The 22132-nt window shown below is 43.6% G+C and overlaps 1 protein-coding gene across 3 annotated transcripts in view; it reads left to right on the top strand.

Moving 5' to 3' along the window:
* klhl12 (kelch-like family member 12) overlaps positions 1–22132 on the top strand; it is a 131383-nt gene that overhangs the window by 88880 nt on the left and 20371 nt on the right. For all 3 annotated transcript variants that reach the window (XM_063043620.1, XM_063043621.1, XM_063043622.1), the window contains 4 exons: positions 4813–5008; positions 6010–6168; positions 15486–15584; positions 20437–20623. In XM_063043620.1, the coding sequence (XP_062899690.1) occupies positions 4813–5008; positions 6010–6168; positions 15486–15584; positions 20437–20623 (641 nt within the window). The remainder of the gene's footprint in view (positions 1–4812; positions 5009–6009; positions 6169–15485; positions 15585–20436; positions 20624–22132) is intronic.

Below are 22132 nucleotides of genomic sequence, written 5' to 3' on the forward strand. Positions count from 1 at the left end.
TGGAATGTGCGCGGTTTAGGTCACCCAATAAAGTGAGGTGAAGTTTTCGCACATTTGAAGTCATTGAAATCTGACATTATATTCTTACAAGAAACTCACGTTAAAGCCACTCAGCATAAGAAACTCAGGGCTAATTGGATTTCACAGGTCTATCAGGCACCTTTCACATCCAAAGCCAGAGGCGTTGCCATTCTGTTCCGTAAGACTGTGCCTTTTCGTTTTCATTCATCCACAATTGATCCAAATGGCAGGTTTATAATTTTAGCTGGGCATATCATTTTACTTCCCATTACACTGGTAAACTTTTACAGGCCGAACTCGGACAATCCAGGTTTTTTCAGTAAAGTATTTGACTTGATCCCAGATAACGATTCAAGCCACATATTGATTGGGGGTGACTTTAATTGCTAACTGAACCCATATTTAGATAGGCTGTCCTGTGCCCCCCCACCCAATATTCTTGCTGTGCAAACTCTTAACAATTTGTTGAAGTCGAAGAAAGTGGTGGATATTTGGAGACTACAATGCCCATCTGACCATGATTATTCTTTTTATTCTCATGTACACAGGTCATATACATGGATCGATTATTTTTTAGTCAACTCCAGATTAATCTCTAATATTGACCACACAAAATATCACAGCATAATAATATCTGACCATAGTCCTGTCAATCTCAATCTTCAGCTATCCCTCCCTAAGCAAGCCTATAACTGGCGCTTTAATCCATTTTTGCTCAAGGATCAGGCACTTAAAGAATACATTACAATGCACATCTCGCAGTTCCTTGAGACCAACGACAACGGCGAGGTGAATGACTCAACACTGTGGGAAACACTTAAAAGTGTTTATCAGAGAACAAATTATTTCTTGTGAAGCTACAGTGGAAAGGGCTAAGTGAGGTCGATTGGAATTGATTGTGAAAGAATTACTAGTGGCTGAACAGGCTTACAAAAACTCTTTGCTCCAATCAGATTATAATAACATTCTCAAATTAAAATACGAATACAACTCCATTCTAGGGGAACAAATTGGCAACATAATACTTAAACTTAAACAGCAACATTTTGAATTTGGTGACAAACCATAGAAGTTATTGGCAAGGCAGTTAAAAGGAGAACAAGCAAAACAAGCCATTTACAAAATAAAATCCAAATCTGGCCTGATGCTTATGGACTTAAAGGATATTAACAAATGATTCGGTGAGTTCTATTCAGAAATTTACACCTCCAAATCAACAGCTACACAGGAAGATTTTGATAAGTTTTTTGATCCGCTTCACTTCCCACAATTAGATGCAGCTTTCAGGGAGAATTTGGATTTGGATCTTTTGCTATCTGAGTTACAGGGTGCCATCAAAACATTTCCCACCGGTAAGGCTGCTGGACTGGACGGGTTCGGGCCAGAGTTCTACAAAGCCTTCGGAGATGTCCTTACAACAACTTTGTTGAGAATGGTTCAGGATACCTTTAAAAACAACAGGCTCCCACCCTCTCTCAGTGAAGCAAATATCTGTGTTTTATTAAAAAAAGATAAAGAGGAAATGGACCCTGGAAGCTATAGGCCCATTGCACTACTAAATTATGATCTGAACATAATTACAAAGGTGTTATTAAATCGGCTGGGTAAGCATATAGCAAATATCATTCACCCGGACCAAATAGGATTTATCCCGGGCAGGTACTCCTTCTGTAATGTCCGCAAAATTCTCAATATTTTGTATGCTGATTATGGGAAAGATGATAGAGCTGCTAAACTGTCTCTGGCTGCCCACAAGGCATTCGATATGATAGAGTGGCCCTATCTAATTGCAACACTCAAGAAGTTTGGATTCGGCGACACTTCTATAGAATGGGTCAAAATATTATATACTAATCCAAAATCCTTCATTCTCACAAATGAGGATAAATCCAATCCGTTCTCTCTGCAATGTGGTGTTAGCTAAGGGGATCAATTGTCCCCCCTGCTGTTTAACATAGCGCTGCAGCCCCTGGCAATTGGCATTAGGGGCCACACATACATTAAAGGTATTAAGTTGGGCAATATTGAGACTCGTGTGACTCTGTACACGGATGACCTCCTTGTCTGTCTAGCCAACCCCGCGGTCTCTATTCCCATCCTACTAAAATATATAAATTCCTTCTGGCTATACCATAAATTGGGGAAAGAGCGAATTCATGCACTTAGTGGATCAATTTACTGAAGACTTACTGAAAAAGTTGCCTTTTAGAGTAGAGAATGACTGTTTCACCTACTTGGGGATTAAACTGACTAAGAACCCAAAGCATCTTTTCAAATTTAACTTTACAGAATCATTAGAAAAACTCAGAACAAGTATCAAGTCCTGGAGGGTACTACCCTTATCCATGATTGGGCGGGTAAATGTGATTAAAATGGTGAGCATACCCAGGTTTCTATATCTTTTTCAAAACCTGCCTATATACTTAAATGCACCCTTTTTTAAGAAACTTGACTCTATCATATTGCCCTTTGTGTGGGGCTACAAATCACACAGGATATCTAAGGTTCACCTACACAAACCTCTTAAGAAGGGCGGTCTTGGTCCGCCAACTTTTAAACATTACTACTGGGCAGCTAACTCCAAAGAATGGAAATGTGGAGGTGCTGAGACCAAAGAAAAACCTTCATGGCTACAGCTGGAAGCCTCTGTTGTTAAATATTCTTTACTTCCTACTCTTCTGCTTTCCACTCATGCCTCAACAGACAAGTTAATCCAACAAAACTTTACCTTAAAGAATTCTTTACGAATATTAAGTCAGATGAAAGTGGCTCACCAAATTTCCAAACAACAAGTTCCCATTTGTCAAAATCACTCACTCAAGCCTGGACAATTAGACGGGGTGTTTGCAGTCTGGAGAGAGAGGGGTATCAAAACTTTCTTAGATCTATACATCGACGGCCAATTTGCATCATTCACACAATTAAGCACTAAGTTCAACCTTCCAAATTCACATTTTTTTCGCTATCTCCAAGTCAGACACTATGTTAAGGAAAAGTGCCCACACTTTGAGCCTACTTCCACCACCCATCCCTTTCTTGAAAACCTCTTACTCCCTCCAGACTCCAAACAGTTAATATCAAAATTTGTGAATTGCTTTACTCCTTTGGTTTCTACAGATTTTATTAGGGAAGCCTGGGCCAGGGACTTGAACTCAGAGATATCAGCAGATATCGGAGGAGGCAATGTCCCGGGTTCACTGTTGTTCTATTAATTCACGCTACAGGTTAATCCAGTACAAGGTGATGCATTATTCAAAAACAAAACTGAATCGCATCTTCCCATCTGTGTCTCCTGAATGTGATAAGTGCCGCTCTGCTGACGGCTCACTAGCATATCTTTTCTGCTTTTGCCCTACGTTATACAACTTTTGGACTGCAATTTTTGAGTGGCTCTCAAAAGTCTGTTCTAGAGACATTCAGCCCAATCACGACCTCGCCATCTTTGGATGCTCTGCAGAGACTCTTGAGTTGCCACACGACATGTAGATTGCTCTGCATCTGGGAATGGTGGTGGCTAAGAAACTTATTCTTCTAACCTGGCAGTCTACTACACCACCCACCTTTGCACACTGGCTCAGGGAGATGTTCTCTATTATACAAATGGAAAGACTGCGTCTGCACAAACCCAATGCACAGAATATATTTGAGAGAATATGGGGACCCTTATTGGCTCAGTGACATATTAGCTCACATACATCGTGACCGTAAACCTGTCTAGTCTCATGAGTGGGTGCGGTGCCTAACCAGATTCCTTTATTCATTTTACTTTACATTGCTTCCGTGATGTCACTATTGTGTCAACTCTTTTTCTGAAAGTTTATCTATGTAATCTTGTAAATTGTCTGGCAGCCTTTTTATTTTTGTTTTTGATTTGTTTTGTCTGTGCTCCAACTGGAGCTGTATTTCCTTTGTATTGTTTTGTACATCTTCAACATATTTTGTCTTTGTAAAACTTAAAATTGTAAATAAAGTATTAAAAAAAAGAACAAAATACACTATCCTCACCCTTTTAGGCCTTAACGTGTCTTTAAACTAAACCACCTTGCCTCAGTTCAGAAGCAATTAGGCATGGACAAAAAATGCCAGGTTTTCAAGTGATGTCCACAAGTGAATGAATATGTGAAGAAAATATATTTTAATACATAGTAAAAATCCAACTGGTTAATATCCGCTGAGGAAGAAAATGTGCAGTTTTGAGCTGGTGCAGATTGTGTGCAATTCCAGTAGAAGACCAGTGTGATTAGCTCTTCAATCTACATTACTGCCCTGTTCTCAGCCAACAAGGTTAGTCTGTACATTATTGTTCACAACCCTCCTTCTTTAGTCATAAACAAGAGAAATTCTGCAGATGCTGGAGATGCAAGCAACACACACAGAGTGCTGGAGGAATTCAGCTTGCCAGGCAGCCTGATGAAGGGTCTTGGCCCTAAACATCGACTGTTTACTCTTCCATAGATTTACTCTGCCTGGCCTGCTGAATTCCTCTGGCATTTTGAGTGTGTTGCCTGCTTCTTTATTGTTCACTGAGATTTTGAGGAGCTGAAATTTAAGTTGGTCATTTTATGTGTCCTTGCAAGCTCTTCACATTCAAGAGTAATAGTGCATGGAAATGCAAGGAGAACCCAATAGTTCAGTACACATTTGGGGAGAGAATGGTGATTCAGACTTTTCACTGCAGACAAAAGATGCAAGAAGGAAAGTTCCAACAGTTCCATTCACTGAGGCGTCCCAAGCCATCGCCCATTTCAGGGTTTTGTTCAAGCTTCACATCATCTACTTGTTTTCTCACAGAGCATCACCCGGAAACGCAGATACGTGGCCACGGTGTCATTGAATGATCGGATATATGTGATTGGTGGATATGATGGTCGATCTCGACTTAGCTCAGTGGAATGTCTGGACTACACATCTGATGAGGATGGAGTCTGGTACTCAGTTGCCCCAATGAATGTGCGCCGAGGCCTAGCAGGAGCCACAACACTTGGAGGTGAGGTTCACTGTTGTCCTGGGAATTGTGATAAGTTGTCAGTGACAAAATCTTCAGCTTATCCTCAGTTAAAGGGACCTACAGAACATGTACACAAAGTTTCTCAGAGAAGGTTCTGAGTTGGTCTGTGGGATATTTGCTGCAATTAAATTTCACTGTCTAATATTTGATTAATCAGGCTGGGAAGAAAAGAATATTAGAATTTGATCTCAGTTGTGTTGTGTGTGGGATGCTCATCTATTCTGACTGAGCCTGACATGAGAGCACGTTGTCATAGTATTCACAATGTGGGGAACTTAGTGCTCAAGGCCATTCTAGTACAGCTTCAATGAACTACAGAATCTGTTTGTGATTTTTGCCACAGATTCTTTCCCTGTTCTTTTGGAGAGAAAAAAATAAAATCATTTCTGTAGGTGAGCCTGGTTTCTTGTAAATCAGATGATGAGCAGTTGGATAATTGAGTTGCTCCCTGTCCTGCTCAGTCTGTTACAGGATCTGACTGAGGAGGCACCAACAACCTTCTCAAATTTTGTTATCTGACCTCAGGTTTTCATGAATCTTCTTTGGTGTCACTGATGTCCAATGAACTTTCTTAATGTCAAACTGGAGAAACTCAGTGGGTTGAGTAGCATCTGTGGGGTGGGGGGAATAAAGAAATCGTAGGTATGGAGGTTGAAACCTTTCCTTCTCATTCACTGTGGAGTTTTCTTCCTCTGCTGATGCAGGGTTTCAGTCCAAAAAGTCAACAGCTGCTTTCCCCCACAGTTACTGCTCAAGCTGCTGAGTTCCTTCAGCACATTGTTACTTGCTCCATATTCCAGTATCTGCAGTCTGTTGTGTCTCCTTCTTAACATCAGGTCCAGTGCATAAAAAATGTTCAGCAAAATCCTTCAAGTATTGAAGTCCAAAGGTTACCTGGTTCAACCCAGCCTCGGTATGTGTACCACTGCTCCCCTCCTGCATTGTTAACTGTTGACTGTCTGATCTTTTTCCGTTTTCAGATATGATCTATGTAGCAGGTGGCTTTGACGGGAGCAGACGACACACTAGTATGGAGAGGTACGACCCAAACATTGATCAGTGGAGCATGCTGGGGGACATGCAGACGGCAAGAGAAGGGGCTGGTCTTGTTGTGGCGAACGGAATCATCTACTGTCTTGGTAGGTAGCTGCAGTGGGCTCTGTTTTCATTGGGTGTGGATTAATTACATTGTGCTGCTTAGTAAAAGATAGTGAATTAAAGTGTTCTAATCAGCCATGTGTGATTGTAAAAGCTGAATCTTGCCAACTAACTCATTTTTTGATGTCCTTAACCCAGTGTGCTGTGCAGGGGCTTTAGAGTATGGGTGTTAGATTCCTCCTTTGTGTTAGATGGAGCAGACTATGAAAGCCAGCTAATGTCCGCCTGCTTCTGCCCAAGATGACTCCAACTCCAGAGGACAGATCTGTTCTGTGGTGGCTCTGTGCTCAAGTGAAGATGTGGAAGAGTAATTTATTGAATGTGAAGTCTGGTAGGGTGGAAATTGAGAAAATTTAATGGTTCTAAGAAAGAAGGAAAGGAGTGAGAGCATGGTTTATAGTTTGGTTGGAAAAAAGTGGATCTCCATACTCAATTGTTTTAAAATAGGCTGTAGGTTTAAGTTCTGAATTGGGACAAGGTGAATTTTAACAGGATTAGACAGAACTTGCAAAGGTCGATTTGGGCTATGTTGTTTGCAGTACAGAGATCCTTCACAAGTGTGAGTTTTTAAAAGTGATAGCACAAGAGTTCAGGATCTACATGTTGTGTTAAAGTAAAAGGAAAAACAGTTGGAAGTTGGGAACCCTGGGTGTCAGGGTATATTGTAACCCTGTTCAGGAAAAAGAGGAGGCTTGATTCAGCTACAAACAGCTTGCGTCAAGTGAGTTATTGGAGATATACAGGGGATGCTGGAGTATACTCAAGGAGGGCAAAGTGGAGCATAAGATGGCTTTCATAGAGAAATTTAAGGAGCATGCTAAGAAATATTTTAAGTAAAATAAGGGAAAAAGAGTGAAACCCACCTGGTTTCCTAAGTCTAGGGAATAAACACCCCAATCCCGCCAAAGCCTTGAGATTGGGATGGTTCACCCACTCCAAACCCCAGTTTGTATGGATGCTGTGTAATTTACAACCCTGTTACAACTTAGTGCCAAGAAATAACGGATAGCGCACTGCATACAATTAAAGGAATTATATTTATGAATCTTAACTTAACCAAAGGGTTAGTAAAGAAAAGAAAGAAAAAACAAAAAGGGCCCATTATAATTCAACAGTCAAAGGTGGACAAGTTGGAGCTCAACTCTTCCAAAAGTAATATTCACCAATCCGCAGTTGACTGTGGCACCTTGCTCCATTGAATCACGGTCTCCCGCCGGGTGTAATCCTATGACCAGTTTTCTCCAGCATCTTCCCTCTTCATCTCCCACCGAAGCACCCCAGCTCACACAACACAAAAACCTGCTTCCCTGATTGGATGGCTCATGTTCCAAAGCACCCGTTACCTCTAACCTTAACCCAAGCCCTGCTTCTACAGAAAGACCATTGCATTAGCAGTGAAACCTTTCCCAGGGTGTTACAAGAGTCACCAGGGAGAGAATTTGCTGGAAACCAATCTGATGGATAAGATATATTTAGAAAGGTAAGGATTGATTAGAGGTACCCGCGTGGCTTCGTGCATGGAAGATCTTGTCTTATAAGTTTGAGTTGTTTGACAAAGTGATGAAGAAGATTGATGAGGGAAGGGCAGTAGCCATAGTATAGATTTCACTAATGCTTTTGATAAGGTTCCACTCAGAAGGGTTAGATCACATGGTACCCAAGAGTGAGCTAGCAAACTGGGTACAAAATTGGCTGGATGGGAGGAAAAGAAGGTGAAGGTGAAAGAAAACAACAGGAATTCTGCAGCTGCTGGAAATTCAAGCAACACACATCAAAGTTGCTGGTGAACGCAGCAGGCCAGGCAGCATCTCTAGGAAGAGGTGCAGTCGACGTTTCAGGCCGAGACTCTTCGTCAGGACTAACTGAAGGAAGAGTGAGTAAGGGATTTGAAAGTTGGAGGGGGAGGGGGAGATCCAAAATGATAGGAGAAAACAGGAGGGGGAGGGATAGAGCCAAGAGCTGGACAGGTGATTGGCAAAAGGGGATATGAGAGGATCATGGGACAGGAGGTCCGGGAAGAAAGACAGGGGGGGGCACCCAGAGGATGGGCAAGGGGTATATTCAGAGGGACAGAGGGAGAAAAAGGAGAGTGAGAGAAAGAATGTGTGTATAAAAATAAATAACAGATGGGGTACGAGGGGGAGGTGGGGCATTAGCGTAAGTTAGAGAAGTCGATGTTCATGCCATCAGGTTGGAGGCTACCCAGACGGAATATAAGGTGTTGTTCCTCCAACCTGAGTGTGGCTTCATCTTTACAGTAGAGGAGGCCGTGGATAGACATGTCAGAATGGGAATGGGATGTGGAATTAAAATGTGTGGCCACTGGGAGATCCTGCTTTCTCTGGCGGACAGAGCGTAGGTGTTCAGCAAAGCGGTCTCCCAGTCTGCGGCGGGTCTCGCCAATATATAAAAGGCCACATCGGGAGCACCGGACGCAGTATATCACCCCAGCCAACTCACAGGTGAAGTATTGCCTCACCTGGAAGGACTGTTTGGGGCCCTGAATGGTGGTAAGGGAGGAAGTGTAAGGGCATGTGTAGTACTTGTTCCGCTTACACGGATAAGTGTATCCTCCAACTTCCACTAATGCCCCACCTCCCCCTCGTACCCCATCTGTTACTTATTTTTATACACATATTCTTTCTCTCACTCTCCTTTTTCTCCCTCTGTCCCTCTGAATATACCCCTTGCCCATCCTCTGGGTACCCCCCCGCCTTGTCTTTCTTCCCGGACCTCCTGTCCCATGATTTTCTCATATCCCTTTTGCCTATCACCTGTCCAGCTCTTGGCTCCATCCCTCCCCCTCCTGTCTTCTCCTATCATTTTGGATCTCCCCCTCCCCCTCCAACTTTCAAATTCCTTACTCACTCTTCCTTCAGTTAGTCCTGACGAAGAGTCTCGGCCTGAAACGTCGACTGCACCTCTTCCTAGAGATGCTGCCTGGCCTGCTGCGTTCACCAGCAACTTTTATGTGTGAAGGTGAAAGGATGGTTCTCAGGCTGGAGTTATGTGACTAGTGATATGTCTGAGGGGCCGGTGCAGAGCCGATTGTCATTGTCATCATTATTAACAAGGATATATGAGGAATAGTTTTAAGTTTGCAGTTTCCACTAAATTAGCTGGTGTTGTAGACAGTGAAGAGGAGTAGGAAGAATTGCAATAGGCTGGTGAATGCCAAAAGGAATGTAATTTAAATGTGTGCAAAGTACTATATTTTGGAAGGGCAGTCAAGGTAGAATTTTTCCAATGAACGGAGGGTCGCTGGGTATGGTGGTGGAACAGAGGGACTTCAGAGTACAGGTATATAGTTCCTTTAAAATGTAGTCATAGGTAGGGCAGTAAAGAAGGTTTTTGGCATGCTGGCCTTCATCAGTTGAGGTTATATTCTGATTTTGCGAGACGTTGGTGAGGCCAGAAATTGTGTTTAGTTTTGGTCACCCAGTTATTGGAAGGGTGTGGTTAAAATGGAAAGAGTGCAAAGCAGTTTTACAGGAATATTGCCAGGACTCAAAGGACTGAGCTATAGGCTGGGGTTAGACAGTTCGGGCCTCTACTCCTTGCAGTGTAGGAGACTGACTGGTGATCTCATAGAGGTATATAAATCATGAGGGATAAAGTAGGGGAGTAGTCCTTTTCCCAGGGCTGGGGAATTGAAAACCAGAGGACATAGTTTTAAGGTTAGAGGTGTGCTCGGACAAGTTTGAGCGGAAGGGCCTTTTTCTATGCTGTACAACCCTATTGCAAGAGAAAGGAAATACAGATATGGCCAGGTGAGACAGGTATATTGGAAAAGTGGTGACCTATTGACATGCTAGAGTATGGGAGAGGTTGCAAGTCTGTCTATATTGTGGCGGGGAGGGGTGGAGGTGGTGAAAGTGAGGCAAAGGTTGATTGAATGAAGTTGAGGCCTGCACTTATTCTGAGGGACAGGCCAGTAAGCATGTGAAACGCAGCAAATGTGAAATGGGGAAGAGGGATTTGGGGCGAGAAATAAGTGAAGGGGGAGGAAATTTAGAGAGGCTATGGTTGTCTGCTCACCTACTCAGCAAATGAAGTTGCAGAGCCATTGTTGGGATTTCAACTCATGCAAGGGAAGGTACTTGTGTATTTCTTAGCACAAACAAGAGGGAATCTGCAGAGGCTGGAAATCCGAGCAGCACACACACACAAAATGCTGGAGGAACTCAGCAGGCCAGGCGGCTTCCATGCACAAAAGTACTGTCAATGTTTTGGGCTGAAACTCTTCGGCAGGACTGGAGAAAAAACGATGAGGAGTAGATTTGAAAGGTGGGGGAGGGGAGAGAGAAACACCAGGTGATAGGTGAAAACAAAGAACTGGGAAGTTGATTGGTGAAAGAGACAGAAGGCCATGGAAGAAAGAAAAAAGGGAGGGAGGAACATCAGAGGGAGGGCATGGGTGGGCAAGGAGATAACATGAAAGAGCAACAAGGGGATGGGAAATGGTGAAGGGTCGGGGGGAGACATTACTGGAAGTTTGAGAAATCAGTGTTCATGCCATCAGGGCTACCCAAATGGCATATAAAGTGTTTCTTCCTCCAACCCAAGTGTTGTCTCGTCGGGCAGTGGTGAGGCCATGGATGGACATATCGGAATGGGAATGGGAAGTGGAATTAAAATGGGTGTCCACTGGGGGATCCCGCTTGTTCTGGTGGACGGAGCGTAGATGCTTGGCGAAGCGGTCTCTCAATCTATGTCGGGTCTCACCGATATACAAGAGGCCACACCGGGAACATCAAACACAGTAGATGACCCCAAAAGACTCACAGGTGAAGTGTCACCTCACCTGAAAGGACTGTTTGGGGTCCTGAATGGTAGTGAGGGAGGAGGTGTAGGGGCAGGTGTAGTACTGGTTCCACTTGCAAAGGTAAGTGCCAAGAGGGAGATCAGTGGGGAGAGACGAATGGAGGAAGAGGTCACCTAGGGAGCAATCCCTACAGAAAGCAGAAAGTGGGGAGGAGGGAAAGATGTGGAGTTGGCGGAAGTTTCGGAGAATTATGTGCTGGATGCGGAGGCTGTTGGGGTGGTAGGTGAGGATAAGAGGAACCCTACCCCTGGTACGGTGGCAGGAGGATGGGCTAAGAGCAAGAACTAACTCAGGGCTTTTTAGTTCATCCTTCTGGGGATCCCGGTATCTCTCTATTGATGCGTCTGATCTTTGCCATTCTCACACTAATTGACAAGTTTTCCATTTTCTGAACAATTTGATTGTTTTCTATTTGAAGTACTTATCAGTAAATGCCATGTGTTATTCCTCTGTCTTAAATCCAAATTTAGCCTCAGAGTCAGAATCTAACTTCAGCCTACAGTGTCTGTGATCCATTTTCAATCTCATTATATTTTTATACTTTTATCCTAGTTTTTGATGAACTTTGAGTTCCAATTAAAGACCTTCAACTACACATCTTCCAGTGTCCCAGTGGTTGTTTTACATATGATGAAGTATTTGAAGTTTTCTCACTGTGGAAACACAGGAACACAGCAGTCATTTTGTGTACTTGGGGCCTTTCATCAGTGTTCAGATATAGATCAGATACTCTTTTAGCTATTGACTAAGAAATAAATATTTGCCAAGATCCTAGAAGGACTTTACTGCCCTTTGTGATCATCATTGGATCTTTCTTCTCTACCTGACTGGGCACATGGAGCATTGGTTTAATATCATTCTTATAATGCAGCATTGTGAATCGTCAGTCTGGATTTGATACTGAAGCCTCTGGAGTGGGACTCAGACTGAGAGGAGAGCCCCTGCTAACAAATTAAGTGAATAGCCCTAGCATCAAAGCCTGTTTCTCCACCATCACCCCTCACCTCTTTCAACAAATGAATATTTCTGTCACTCATTCACTGCTTGTTCATTCCTAGCCTTAACCCTGAATCTTTTCAGCTTAAGGCTTTGGTAGATCTTAACTAAAAGTTTACGTGGAAGAGCAAAAAGATGTAAGGTGTATTTAACTATACTACCAAGCAGCACTTACTTGCTCACTGCTGCTAACTTTTGGTGTCATCAGGGCTATTTGACTGTAGACTTTGCCATTCAACACGATTACCACTTTGGTTGAGAAACTCAGCTAGGCCAACCACTCAAATATTGCAGCAGCAAGAGCAGGGCAGAGTGGGGAATCTGTGTCAAATGATTTGTCACACCTTGACAGCTTTTTCACTGACCATGCAGGCAGGTCAGAAATGTGATGGAATACGTACTGCTTTCTGGATTTTCCAGTAACACATGACGCTTTTGCCTTTCAGGACAAAGCCCTGTGCTCAGTTGCAGCTAAGTTCACCACCCTAAACAGTCATTCTCTCCACCAGGGCACTCTGGCTACATTGAGTACTATGTACAAGATGCACTCCAGTTACTTTGCAGGAATGCTTTACATAAGCTGTGACCTCTATGACCAACAATAAAAGCAGTAGGTCTATAGTAGGGGTTGCCAACCCGTCAATCGTGATCGACCGGTTGATGTTTGAGACTTTCCCAGTAGATCCCGAAGAAAAATCAAAAATAAATACACAAATACTGTTGTAATGTGAGCATTATAAAAGTAAGTAATACTAATTAGGATAATGGTAATATAGCAATATTTTCGCTAAAAAGCTGTTTGTAAAGAGAGATTGTTTCCGGCTTACGGGGGTTTAGTTCCGTTCTTTCTGCCCAGTGCACGTGTGTGTAGTTCCCCTGCCAAGCACCGCATTTTCAGCGAAGCCTGTGCTGCATCAAAGTGACCAATCAGATTAGATAGAGTACAGACTGTCGCAAACATCAATATACGGCAGTGTCTCCAACCACTGTGGCTAAAGGGATCAGGGGGTATGGAGAGAAGGCTGGTACAGGGTTCTGAGTTGGATGATCAGCCATGATCATACTGAATGGCAGTGCAAGCTTGAAGGGCTGAATGGCCTACTCCTGCACCCATTTTTGTGTTTCTAACCACAACCTGCACTGCGAAGCATGCAGTGGTGCAGCGGTAGTCGGGATACACACAGCACATCTTTAAGAAAAAAAGCCGAAATAAACAAGCTAATTAATTAGGAGCCATCCGGCACGTAAATGTCGGCTCAGATCAGAGGCGATGCAATTGGCAATCGCTCGTGATATCCTGATAGCATAGCGGAGGCTCCACGAAAGAAGGCAAAAACATACAAATTCCATCCAGAATGGGAAGAGGAATTTCTATTTACCTTGGTGTGTATGTATGTTGTGCCACCAAACACAAGCACTGACTAGAAGAGGGAATCTGGAGACCAGGAATTTAAAGACACCTACCCCCCAAAGAACGCAATTCGTGCCTGGAAAGTTGAGCTGAAATCGGGGTTGAAGGCCCAGCAGTCATTTTCCACAAAACATGCTGCTCAAAGTAAGGCTGCTATTGAAGCATCATTTCGTGTAAGTCACCTTTTGGCTGAACACAAGAAGCCTTTTACAGATGGCGATTTATTCAAGGAAGCAATGGTCATTACCACAGAGACTGTTTTTAATGACTTTAAAAACAAAAACAGCATCACAACCGCAATACCTAATATACTGCTTGGCCCTGCAACAGTGACAAAGAGGGTAGAGTCACTGCCAGAGGACGTGAATATTTTTCACTACAGTTCAATGAATCCCTGGATGTAATGCAAACAGCTCGGCTTGCTGTATTTGTCAGAATGGCTTTCCAGGATTTTACAACAAAGGAGGACTTCTTCACTCTTTTGCAATTAAAGGAAAGAACAAGAGGTGAGGATACTTACAATGAGTTTAAAAAAATATGTCCGTGAAAATGACATCCCCATTCATAAACTGGTGACAATTACTACTGATGGGGCCGAGCAATGCGCAGTGTGCGCGTTGGTTTTATACCACTAAAAGTCATTGCCTACTTCGGGTCAACTTATCTATGTGAAATTGCATTTTCACAGATGAAAATTATTAAATCTAAGTACAGGAGCTTACTTACTGACAGACACCTCACTGGAGTTGCCAACTTTCTCACTCCCAAATAATGGACAAAAGTAGCAGTCAAATCCCGGGATATTTGTGTTTACCCTGAGAAAGACTACCATGATCATGAAGTCTTGTGCGGGCACCTGTGTGCGCATGCGCGTACGTGCCGATTTTTTTTACCCCACAAATCGGTTTTGGCTTAATTTTCATTATTTCTACTCTATATAGGCTGTGTATTTATCATATCATTCCTGCTTTTACTATGTGTTAGTGTTATTTTAGGTTTTATGTGTTATTTGGTAGGTTATTTTTTGGGGTCTGGGAACGCTCAAAATGTTTTTCCATATAAATTAATGGTAATTGCTTCTTCGGTGTAAGGCATTTTGGCACGAAAGGTTTCATAGGAACGTTCTACCTTAGCGGGGGGTATACGGGACAGTTGGCAACCCTACACCTCACAGACTGTCCCAGACTGGCTGTCTGTAGTTATGAGCCAAATTTCAGGGAACTAGCAGAAAATATTCAGCCCCAGTCATCACACTGAGTGCAACAGTCAATTTTTATTCATTTATTTTTCGTGTTGAAATAAAATTAAATAATGAAACTTAGAATTAAAGATGTGAAGCATTGTAATATTCTTAAAGAAAGACAGCTATGGCCTGTTTGCTATGCTAGTTGCAGTGTTTTCTTGTTTGAATTAATTTGAAAATTTGACAAAAGTATTTTGTGTAATTCAAATACAATTCACCCAAATAAAAGGCCTCAAATTGGAAGTACGATCTGAGTTGTTTTTTCTCTAAACGATTTAGTAGGTAGATCTTGCCTTTCACTGAGGTCGAGGTAGGGGATCTTGGGCTTAAAAAGGTTGGTGACTACTAGTCTGTAGGATCAGAGCACTCCCCTGCAGGTCGCCATTCCGACTGGGTAACATACTGTAATTCTTTCTAAGTCAAGAGTTTGAAATCCTCTGTCTGCTAGGGAGCTTGCTATCACCTTCTTGGGCAATTAGGGGTGGACTCTGGCAGTAATGCCCTCAATTTGTAGAAACAAAAGGCTCTCTACATTTCTTTTGAATTGTGAATTCACAAGAAGCTCTGACAAGGTTGTCAGACAGTATCTCTCCTTAATCCTTGATTCTAGTTATATTATTCTGCTTTTAGTTTTCTCATGCCTGGACTTGTGCATGCCTGTAAAATGGTACGGTTCATGTTTCATTTAAATGCTAAATTTATGGCTGCTTTTCCTCCATTCCATTAACTGCTGTAGTTCTGAATGATTTTGTAATTTCTTGGAGATGTGGTCAATATATCAAGCCTGAAATTACTTGTTGCAATACTCTTGGTTTTGTCCTAGGAGGATATGATGGGATTAACATCTTGAGCTCTGTGGAGAGATATGACCCACACACTGGACACTGGACACATGTCACACCAATGGCTACCAAGCGCTCAGGTTAGTCGGAATGTGCAGATGGACTGAATTCTTAAATTCTTGAGGACCTCTTCACAAGAATTTTACATCTTGTTATTATACTCAGTAACAGTAAATATTCAGTGATTGGTTACAAAGATATGGGCCTTGGATCTGGTCAGCACTTACAACAAGGCATCAAACATTTGCTGTGCAGTATTAGAAATTCATTGGGGCTCAAGAGGACACATGCTATTGAACCATTATTACATGAAACAAAACTTTTCCCTTGTATTCATCAGGCCAGGTACATCAGAGCTAGCACAAATTTGGAGAGAGAGAAAGAGATGGGTGTAATATGTAAAGGCCTGGGGAGTAAAGGGAAGGACTTTCTGGTTGAGGGATGGAAGTCAGAGATCATGGAGGTGAAGGTAGTTTGTTTCATGAGTTGGGATGCGAGTTATTGGATGTTGGAAGATGATGGAATGACCAATTTTTAAGTGGCAGGATGGAGTCCCTGGAGGTGGTAGTTGGTGTGGATCAGGCAAGACTGGAGGTCAGTGGTTGAACAAGGGGTTGGATGCAGCAGCACAATGGCAAATGAAGCTCATGGAGTGAATCAGAATCAGGTTTAATATTACTGGCATGTTAAATTTGTTGTTTCATGGCAGCACTACTGTGCAATACGTAGAAAATTATAAGTTACCATTAGAAATGTATATTAAAAAAATTAAAGTAAACAAGTAGTGCAAAATGAGAGCTAAAAAAAGCAAGGTAGTGTTCATGGTTGGATCAATGTCCATTCAGAGATCTGATAGTAGAGGGGAAGAAGCTGTTCCTAAAATGTTGAGTGTGTGTCTTCAGCCTCCTGTTCCTCCTCCTTGATGGTGGCAGTAAGAAGAGGGCTTGTCCTGGGTGATGAGAGTCCTTAATGATGGATCCTGCTCTTTGAAAGTGTCCTTGATGCTGGGGAGAGCAGTGCCCATGATAGAACTGGCTGAGTTTGCAATCCTCTGGTGCAGGAGCCCCTCTGTACCAGGTGATGATGTAACCAGTAAGAATGCTGTCCATAGTACATCTGAAGAAACTTGGTGACATACCAAATCTCCTCAAGCTCCAAATGAAATATAGCCGCTGACATGCTTTCTTTGTAATTGCATCAATATGTTGGGGCCAGGATAGATCTTCAGGGGTGTTGACACCCAAGAGCTTGGAACTGCTCACGTTTTCCACTGCTGATCCCTTGATGAGGACTAGAATTTTTTATTCCCTTGACTTACTGGTCTTACTGGTCTTTGGTTTTACTGGCGTTAAATGCAAGGTTGTTGTGACCAGCTGATCTATCTCACTCCTGTACATCTCCTTATCGCTATCTGAGATTCTGCCAACATCAGTTTTGTCATCATAAGATTTATAGATGGTATTTAAGCTGTGCCTAGTCATACAGTGGGCATGTGGCCAAGTGGTTAAGGCATTGGACTAGCGACCTGAAGGTTGTGAGTTTGAGCCCCAGCCGAGGGAATGTGTTGTGTCCTTGAGCAAGGCACTTAATCACACGTGGCTCTGCGACGACACTGCTGTATGGGTCTTAATGCCCTTCCCTTGGACAACATTGGTATCGTGGAGAGGGGAGACTTGCAGCATGGGCAACTGCTGGTTTTCCATACAACCTTGCCAAGGCCTGCGCCCTGGAGAGTGAAGACTTTCCAGGCGCAGATCCATGGTCTCGCAAGCCTAACGGATGCCTTTAATTTAATTTATTTAGTCATACAGTCATGGGAGTAGAGAGAGCACACTTCATTGAGGAGCGCCACTGATTTGCACTGACTGTGGTCTCCAATAAGGAAGTCAAGAATTTGTGAGACTCAGTTAAATAAATAATTCAGTAATTAACTGAGCAGTTTCCAGTGGCAGACGGCTCAGATTTACTGTATCCCTTTATGTTGTGTTGAAGGAGGCTTCACAAGTCTACTCGTGTAAAAGGCATGATTGACTGAAGAGCATTCGAAGTGTATCCCACCACGAATTATTGGAACCCCACTTCACCCATCTGGCTTTACTGTACTTTATCACATCAGACGCACAGAGATTCTTTCCTCCTTCTTGGTGGAGGTAGAGGTTGTGGGCTGGGAGTTGTCAGAGTGAGTAACCACAGTACTCTTTTGTAGACTGCATACGCAATAACCACAGTACTCCTGTAGTGGAGAGACTTAATGCTTAGAGAGTTGGAGTGGCTGCCAAACTTTGGCTGTATCAGTTGTGAAGTTATTTAGCATGAAATTATGGAAATGCTCAGCAAGTTAGGTAGCACTTATCGAGAGAGAGGAACAGGGTTAATATTGCAGTCAGTGAACTTTTGATCAGAACTGGAAGCAGCAATCTAAGGTGCAGAGGAAGAGACAAAGGGATATGACAACAGAAAGGAAGATCTTTAGTTGGGTGCAGACCAGGAGATACTTGATGACTAAAGGGCAAGGCTGAGGTGAAAGAAATGCCTCTCCTGGTCCTGGACAACACTCACAACACACTGGAGGAACTCAGCAGGTCAGGCAGCATCCGTGGAAAAGATCAGTCAACGTTTCGGGCTGGAACCTTTCGTCAGGACTGTAGAGGGAAGGGGCAGGGGCCCTATAAAGAAGGTGGGGAGAGGGTGGGAAGGAGAGGGCTGGTAGGTTCCAGGTGAAAAACCAGTAAGGGGAAAGATAAATGGGTGGGGGAGAAGCAGGGAGGTGATAGGCAGGAAAGGTGAAGAAAGAATAGGGGAAAACACAATGGGTAGTGGAAGGAGGTGGAACCATGAGGGAGGTGATAGGCAGCTGGGGAGGGGGCAGAGTGACATAGGGATAGGGGAAAGGAGGGGGACGGAATTACCGGAAGTTGGAGAATTCTATGTTCATACCAATGGGCTGGAGGCTACCTATACAGGTAGGAGGTGTTGCTCCTCCAAGCTGAGTTTAGCCTCATCATGACAGTAGAGGAGGCCATGTATGGACATATCTGAATGGGAGTGGGAAGCAGAGTTGAAGTAGGTGGCTACTGGGAGATCCTCTCTGTTTTGGCGGACAGAGCAGAGGTGCTCGACGAAGCGGTCCCCCAATCTGCGTCGGGTTTCACTAATGTTGAGGAGGCCGCACCGGGAGCACCGGATGCAATAGATGACCCGAACAGACTTACAAGTGAAGTGTTGCCTCACTTGGAAGTACTGTTTGGGGCCCTGAATGGTGGCAAGAGAGGAGGTGTAGGGACAGGTGTAGCACTTGCGCTTACAGGGATAAGTGCCAGGTGGGAGATCCGTGGGGAGGGATGTGTGGACCAGGGAGTCACTGAGGGACCGATCCCTGCAGAAAGCGGAGAGGGGTGGACAGGGAAAGATGTGCTTAGTGGTGGGGCCTGTTGAAGGTGGTGGAAGTTGCGGAGGATAATGTGCTGGATCCGGAGGCTGGTGGGGTGGTAGGTGAGGACAAGGGGAACTCTGTCCCTGTTGTGGTGGCGGGAGGATGGGGTGAGAGCTGAAGTGCGGGAAATGGAGGAGATGCAGGTGAGGGCATCATTGATGACAGCAGAAGAGAAACCACGATCCTTAAAGAAAGAGGACATTTGAGATGTCCTGGAACAGAAAACCTCATCCTTGGAGCAGATGCGGTGGAGACGGAGGAACTGGGAATAGGGAATGGCATTTTTGCATGTGGCGGGGTGGGAAGAGGTATAGTTGAGCTAGTTATGAGAGTCATTGGGCTTGTAGAAGATGTCAGTGGACAGTCTGTCTCCAGAGATGGAGACCGAGACAGAGGGACAGAGACAGGGACAACAACAATGTATTACAACAGGGACAGAGTTCCCCTTGTCCTCACCTACCACTCCACCAGCCTCCGAATGCTGCCCGACCTGCTGAGTTCCTCCAGCGTGTTGTGAGTGTTGCTTTGACCCCAGCATTTGCAAATTATTTTGAGTTCCTGGTTCTGGAAGTGTGGAGAAGGGTTCACAGCTGAAATAGAAGCCGTTGAAGTCCTGTTAGCTCTGTTTGAGGAAGAATCTGTACGGAAGATTGTATCATTAGAACAGAAGGAATGGTAATAAGAAACTAGGAATGAACGAAGTCTTATCGAACCAGGGTGAGAGGAGATTGAACCAGGATCTGTTAGATAGTGATAGGGGATCTACTGTGTAATTCAATATCTCAGATGACAATCAAGGATCAGGATTTTGCTGACCATAGGGAAGGCCAGTGATAATCCTTGCAGAAATTTTCTCCAAGAGATAAAATACATCGTCAGACATCCCACCTCTCCCGGAAGTTCTGGGAGTCTCCCGCATATTGATAGTGGCTCCCTGATGCCCACAAATTATATATAATATCCCGGAAATCGATTTTTTTGAGAGTGAGCGAATGAGAGAGAGAGAGAGTGAGCAAGAGAGAGCGCCATGGTAGAGTGTTCCAAAAAAAGAAAATATAAAATCTACGTCACCCCAGACTACACTAAAGTGTACCCCTGCCTAACAGGGGTCAAAAATAATGACAGTGTTGCTCGCTGCACTGTTTGCAACAGTGACTTTTCTATTACCCATGATGGGTTAAGACTGTAAAAGACGTGTTGAGGTGAGTTTAACAGGTCTCATTCGTTCATTAGCATAGCTAATGTTATTTAAACTAGCTGGCTAGCTGCTAAGGAGCTACTCTATTGCAGACATCCCACCTCTCCTGGAAGTTCCGGGAAATGAGATTTGCAGGAGGCGATGTCTGCATTGTACTTCATCTATGAACATGTCTTTCAAGACAGTGCCCTTGTCTGACTACCCTTCGTTTCTGAACTCTGACATGTATTCTGAAATTCAAACAAAACCAAAAGCCAGTGTGTTTAATTGTATCTTGCTTCTTCTGTCCACTCATTAATAGGAGCTGGGGTGGCTCTGCTGAATGACCATATTTACGTGGTTGGTGGCTTTGATGGAACAGCCCATCTTGCATCGGTTGAAGCATATAACATTCGCACAGACTCGTGGGTGATGATAACTAACATGACAACACCTCGATGTTACGTGGGAGCAGCAGTACTTCGTGGGAGATTATATGCAATTGCTGGGTATGTCAAAATCCAAACAAGATGGGGCAATTTTTATGTTGTCTGCTCTTTGTTAAACCAATTACCTGCTCGTGGTCTGTATTTTGCAGAAATAATTGAAGAAATATGTATTAAATAAGTTACAATGAGCTCTTTAATTGAGTTTCTCACTGGTGCTCCTCAACAATATAAGATCTTGGTGAGACCATGCTTTGATTTTTGTGTGCATTTCTGGGAGCTTGGATAAAGGAAGGATATAATTCAACTGGAAACGGTATAGTAAAGATTCACGAGGATTTTGCCAGGACCGGAAGGCTTCACCTATCACCTGCTTGCTTGTACTCCTTCCCTTCTCCACCTTCTTATTCTAGCCTTTTCCTCCTTCTTTTACAGTCCTGATGAAGGATTTCGCCCTAAAACATCAACTGCTTATTACTCTCTAAAGATGCTGCCTGACCTACTGAGTTCCTCCAGCATTTTGTGTATGCTTTCTGGATTTCCAGTATCTGTGACTTTCATAGAGAGCATGGTGCTATATGGAACAAGCCGCCAGAGGAAATGGTAGAGATGGGTACAATTACAATGTTTAAAAAGCATTTGGATGGGACAGGTACATGGATAGGAAAGATTCAGAGGGATGTGGGCTAAATAAGGGAAATAGGACTAACTGAAGTAGATAACTGGGCCAACATGGAGACTTGAGCCAAAAGACCTTGCTGTGTAACTCTATATGACTTTGTATTTTTCCTCGAAGGTGGCAGTGTGATACTTCCTCATAGCTGTAATGACCTGGGCTTCATCCTGACTAGCTGCTTTTCACGTTTTTCTTGTGGGTTTCTGTGCGCTGGATTCTTTCCACATGCATGCCAGTTGGTAGGATAATTGACCTGTAACTTGGCCCAGTGAAGGTGGGTGCTAGGAGAATGACAGTAGAGTTAATGGGCTCATGAGAGAGAAAATGTGTGGAATAGGACTCATGGAATTATCATGAGGATATGCAAAAATATAGCTGTCGAATGATCCCAAGTTTGAATCTGGCTGGCTCTTTGCATGCTTCCATCCGTGCAAGCTAGCAACTCGGCCTCATAACAAAAGCAAATGCTACAGAAACAGCGAATTGCCGCCTGATGCACCATAAAGCACAAAAAGGAACAGCAGTCCAAAAATATAGCCTTTGTCATATCACGGTTTTCTTTCCATAAGACACAGGAGCAGGACTATCCTGTTTAAAGGTCCTCTCTGCTGTTTCATCATAGCTAATCCATTTTCCTTTCAACCACATCTTCCAGCCTTCTCCTTTCATGCCCTGATTCATCCAGAACCTATCAACCTCCACCGTAAATACACCCACTGACCTGGCCTCTACAGGCACCTGTAGCAACTAATTCCAGAGATTCATCGCCCTCGTGCTAAATAAATTCCTTATCATCACCATTCTAAATGGACATCTCTTTATTCATCGCCCGCTGATCCTCAAAACCCCCACCACTGGAAGCATCCTCTCCACATCCACTCTATCTAGACATTCGG

Source organism: Mobula hypostoma, chromosome 3 (genome assembly GCF_963921235.1).
Source record: "Mobula hypostoma chromosome 3, sMobHyp1.1, whole genome shotgun sequence".
In the NCBI taxonomy this organism is placed as follows: Eukaryota; Metazoa; Chordata; class Chondrichthyes; order Myliobatiformes; family Myliobatidae; genus Mobula; species Mobula hypostoma.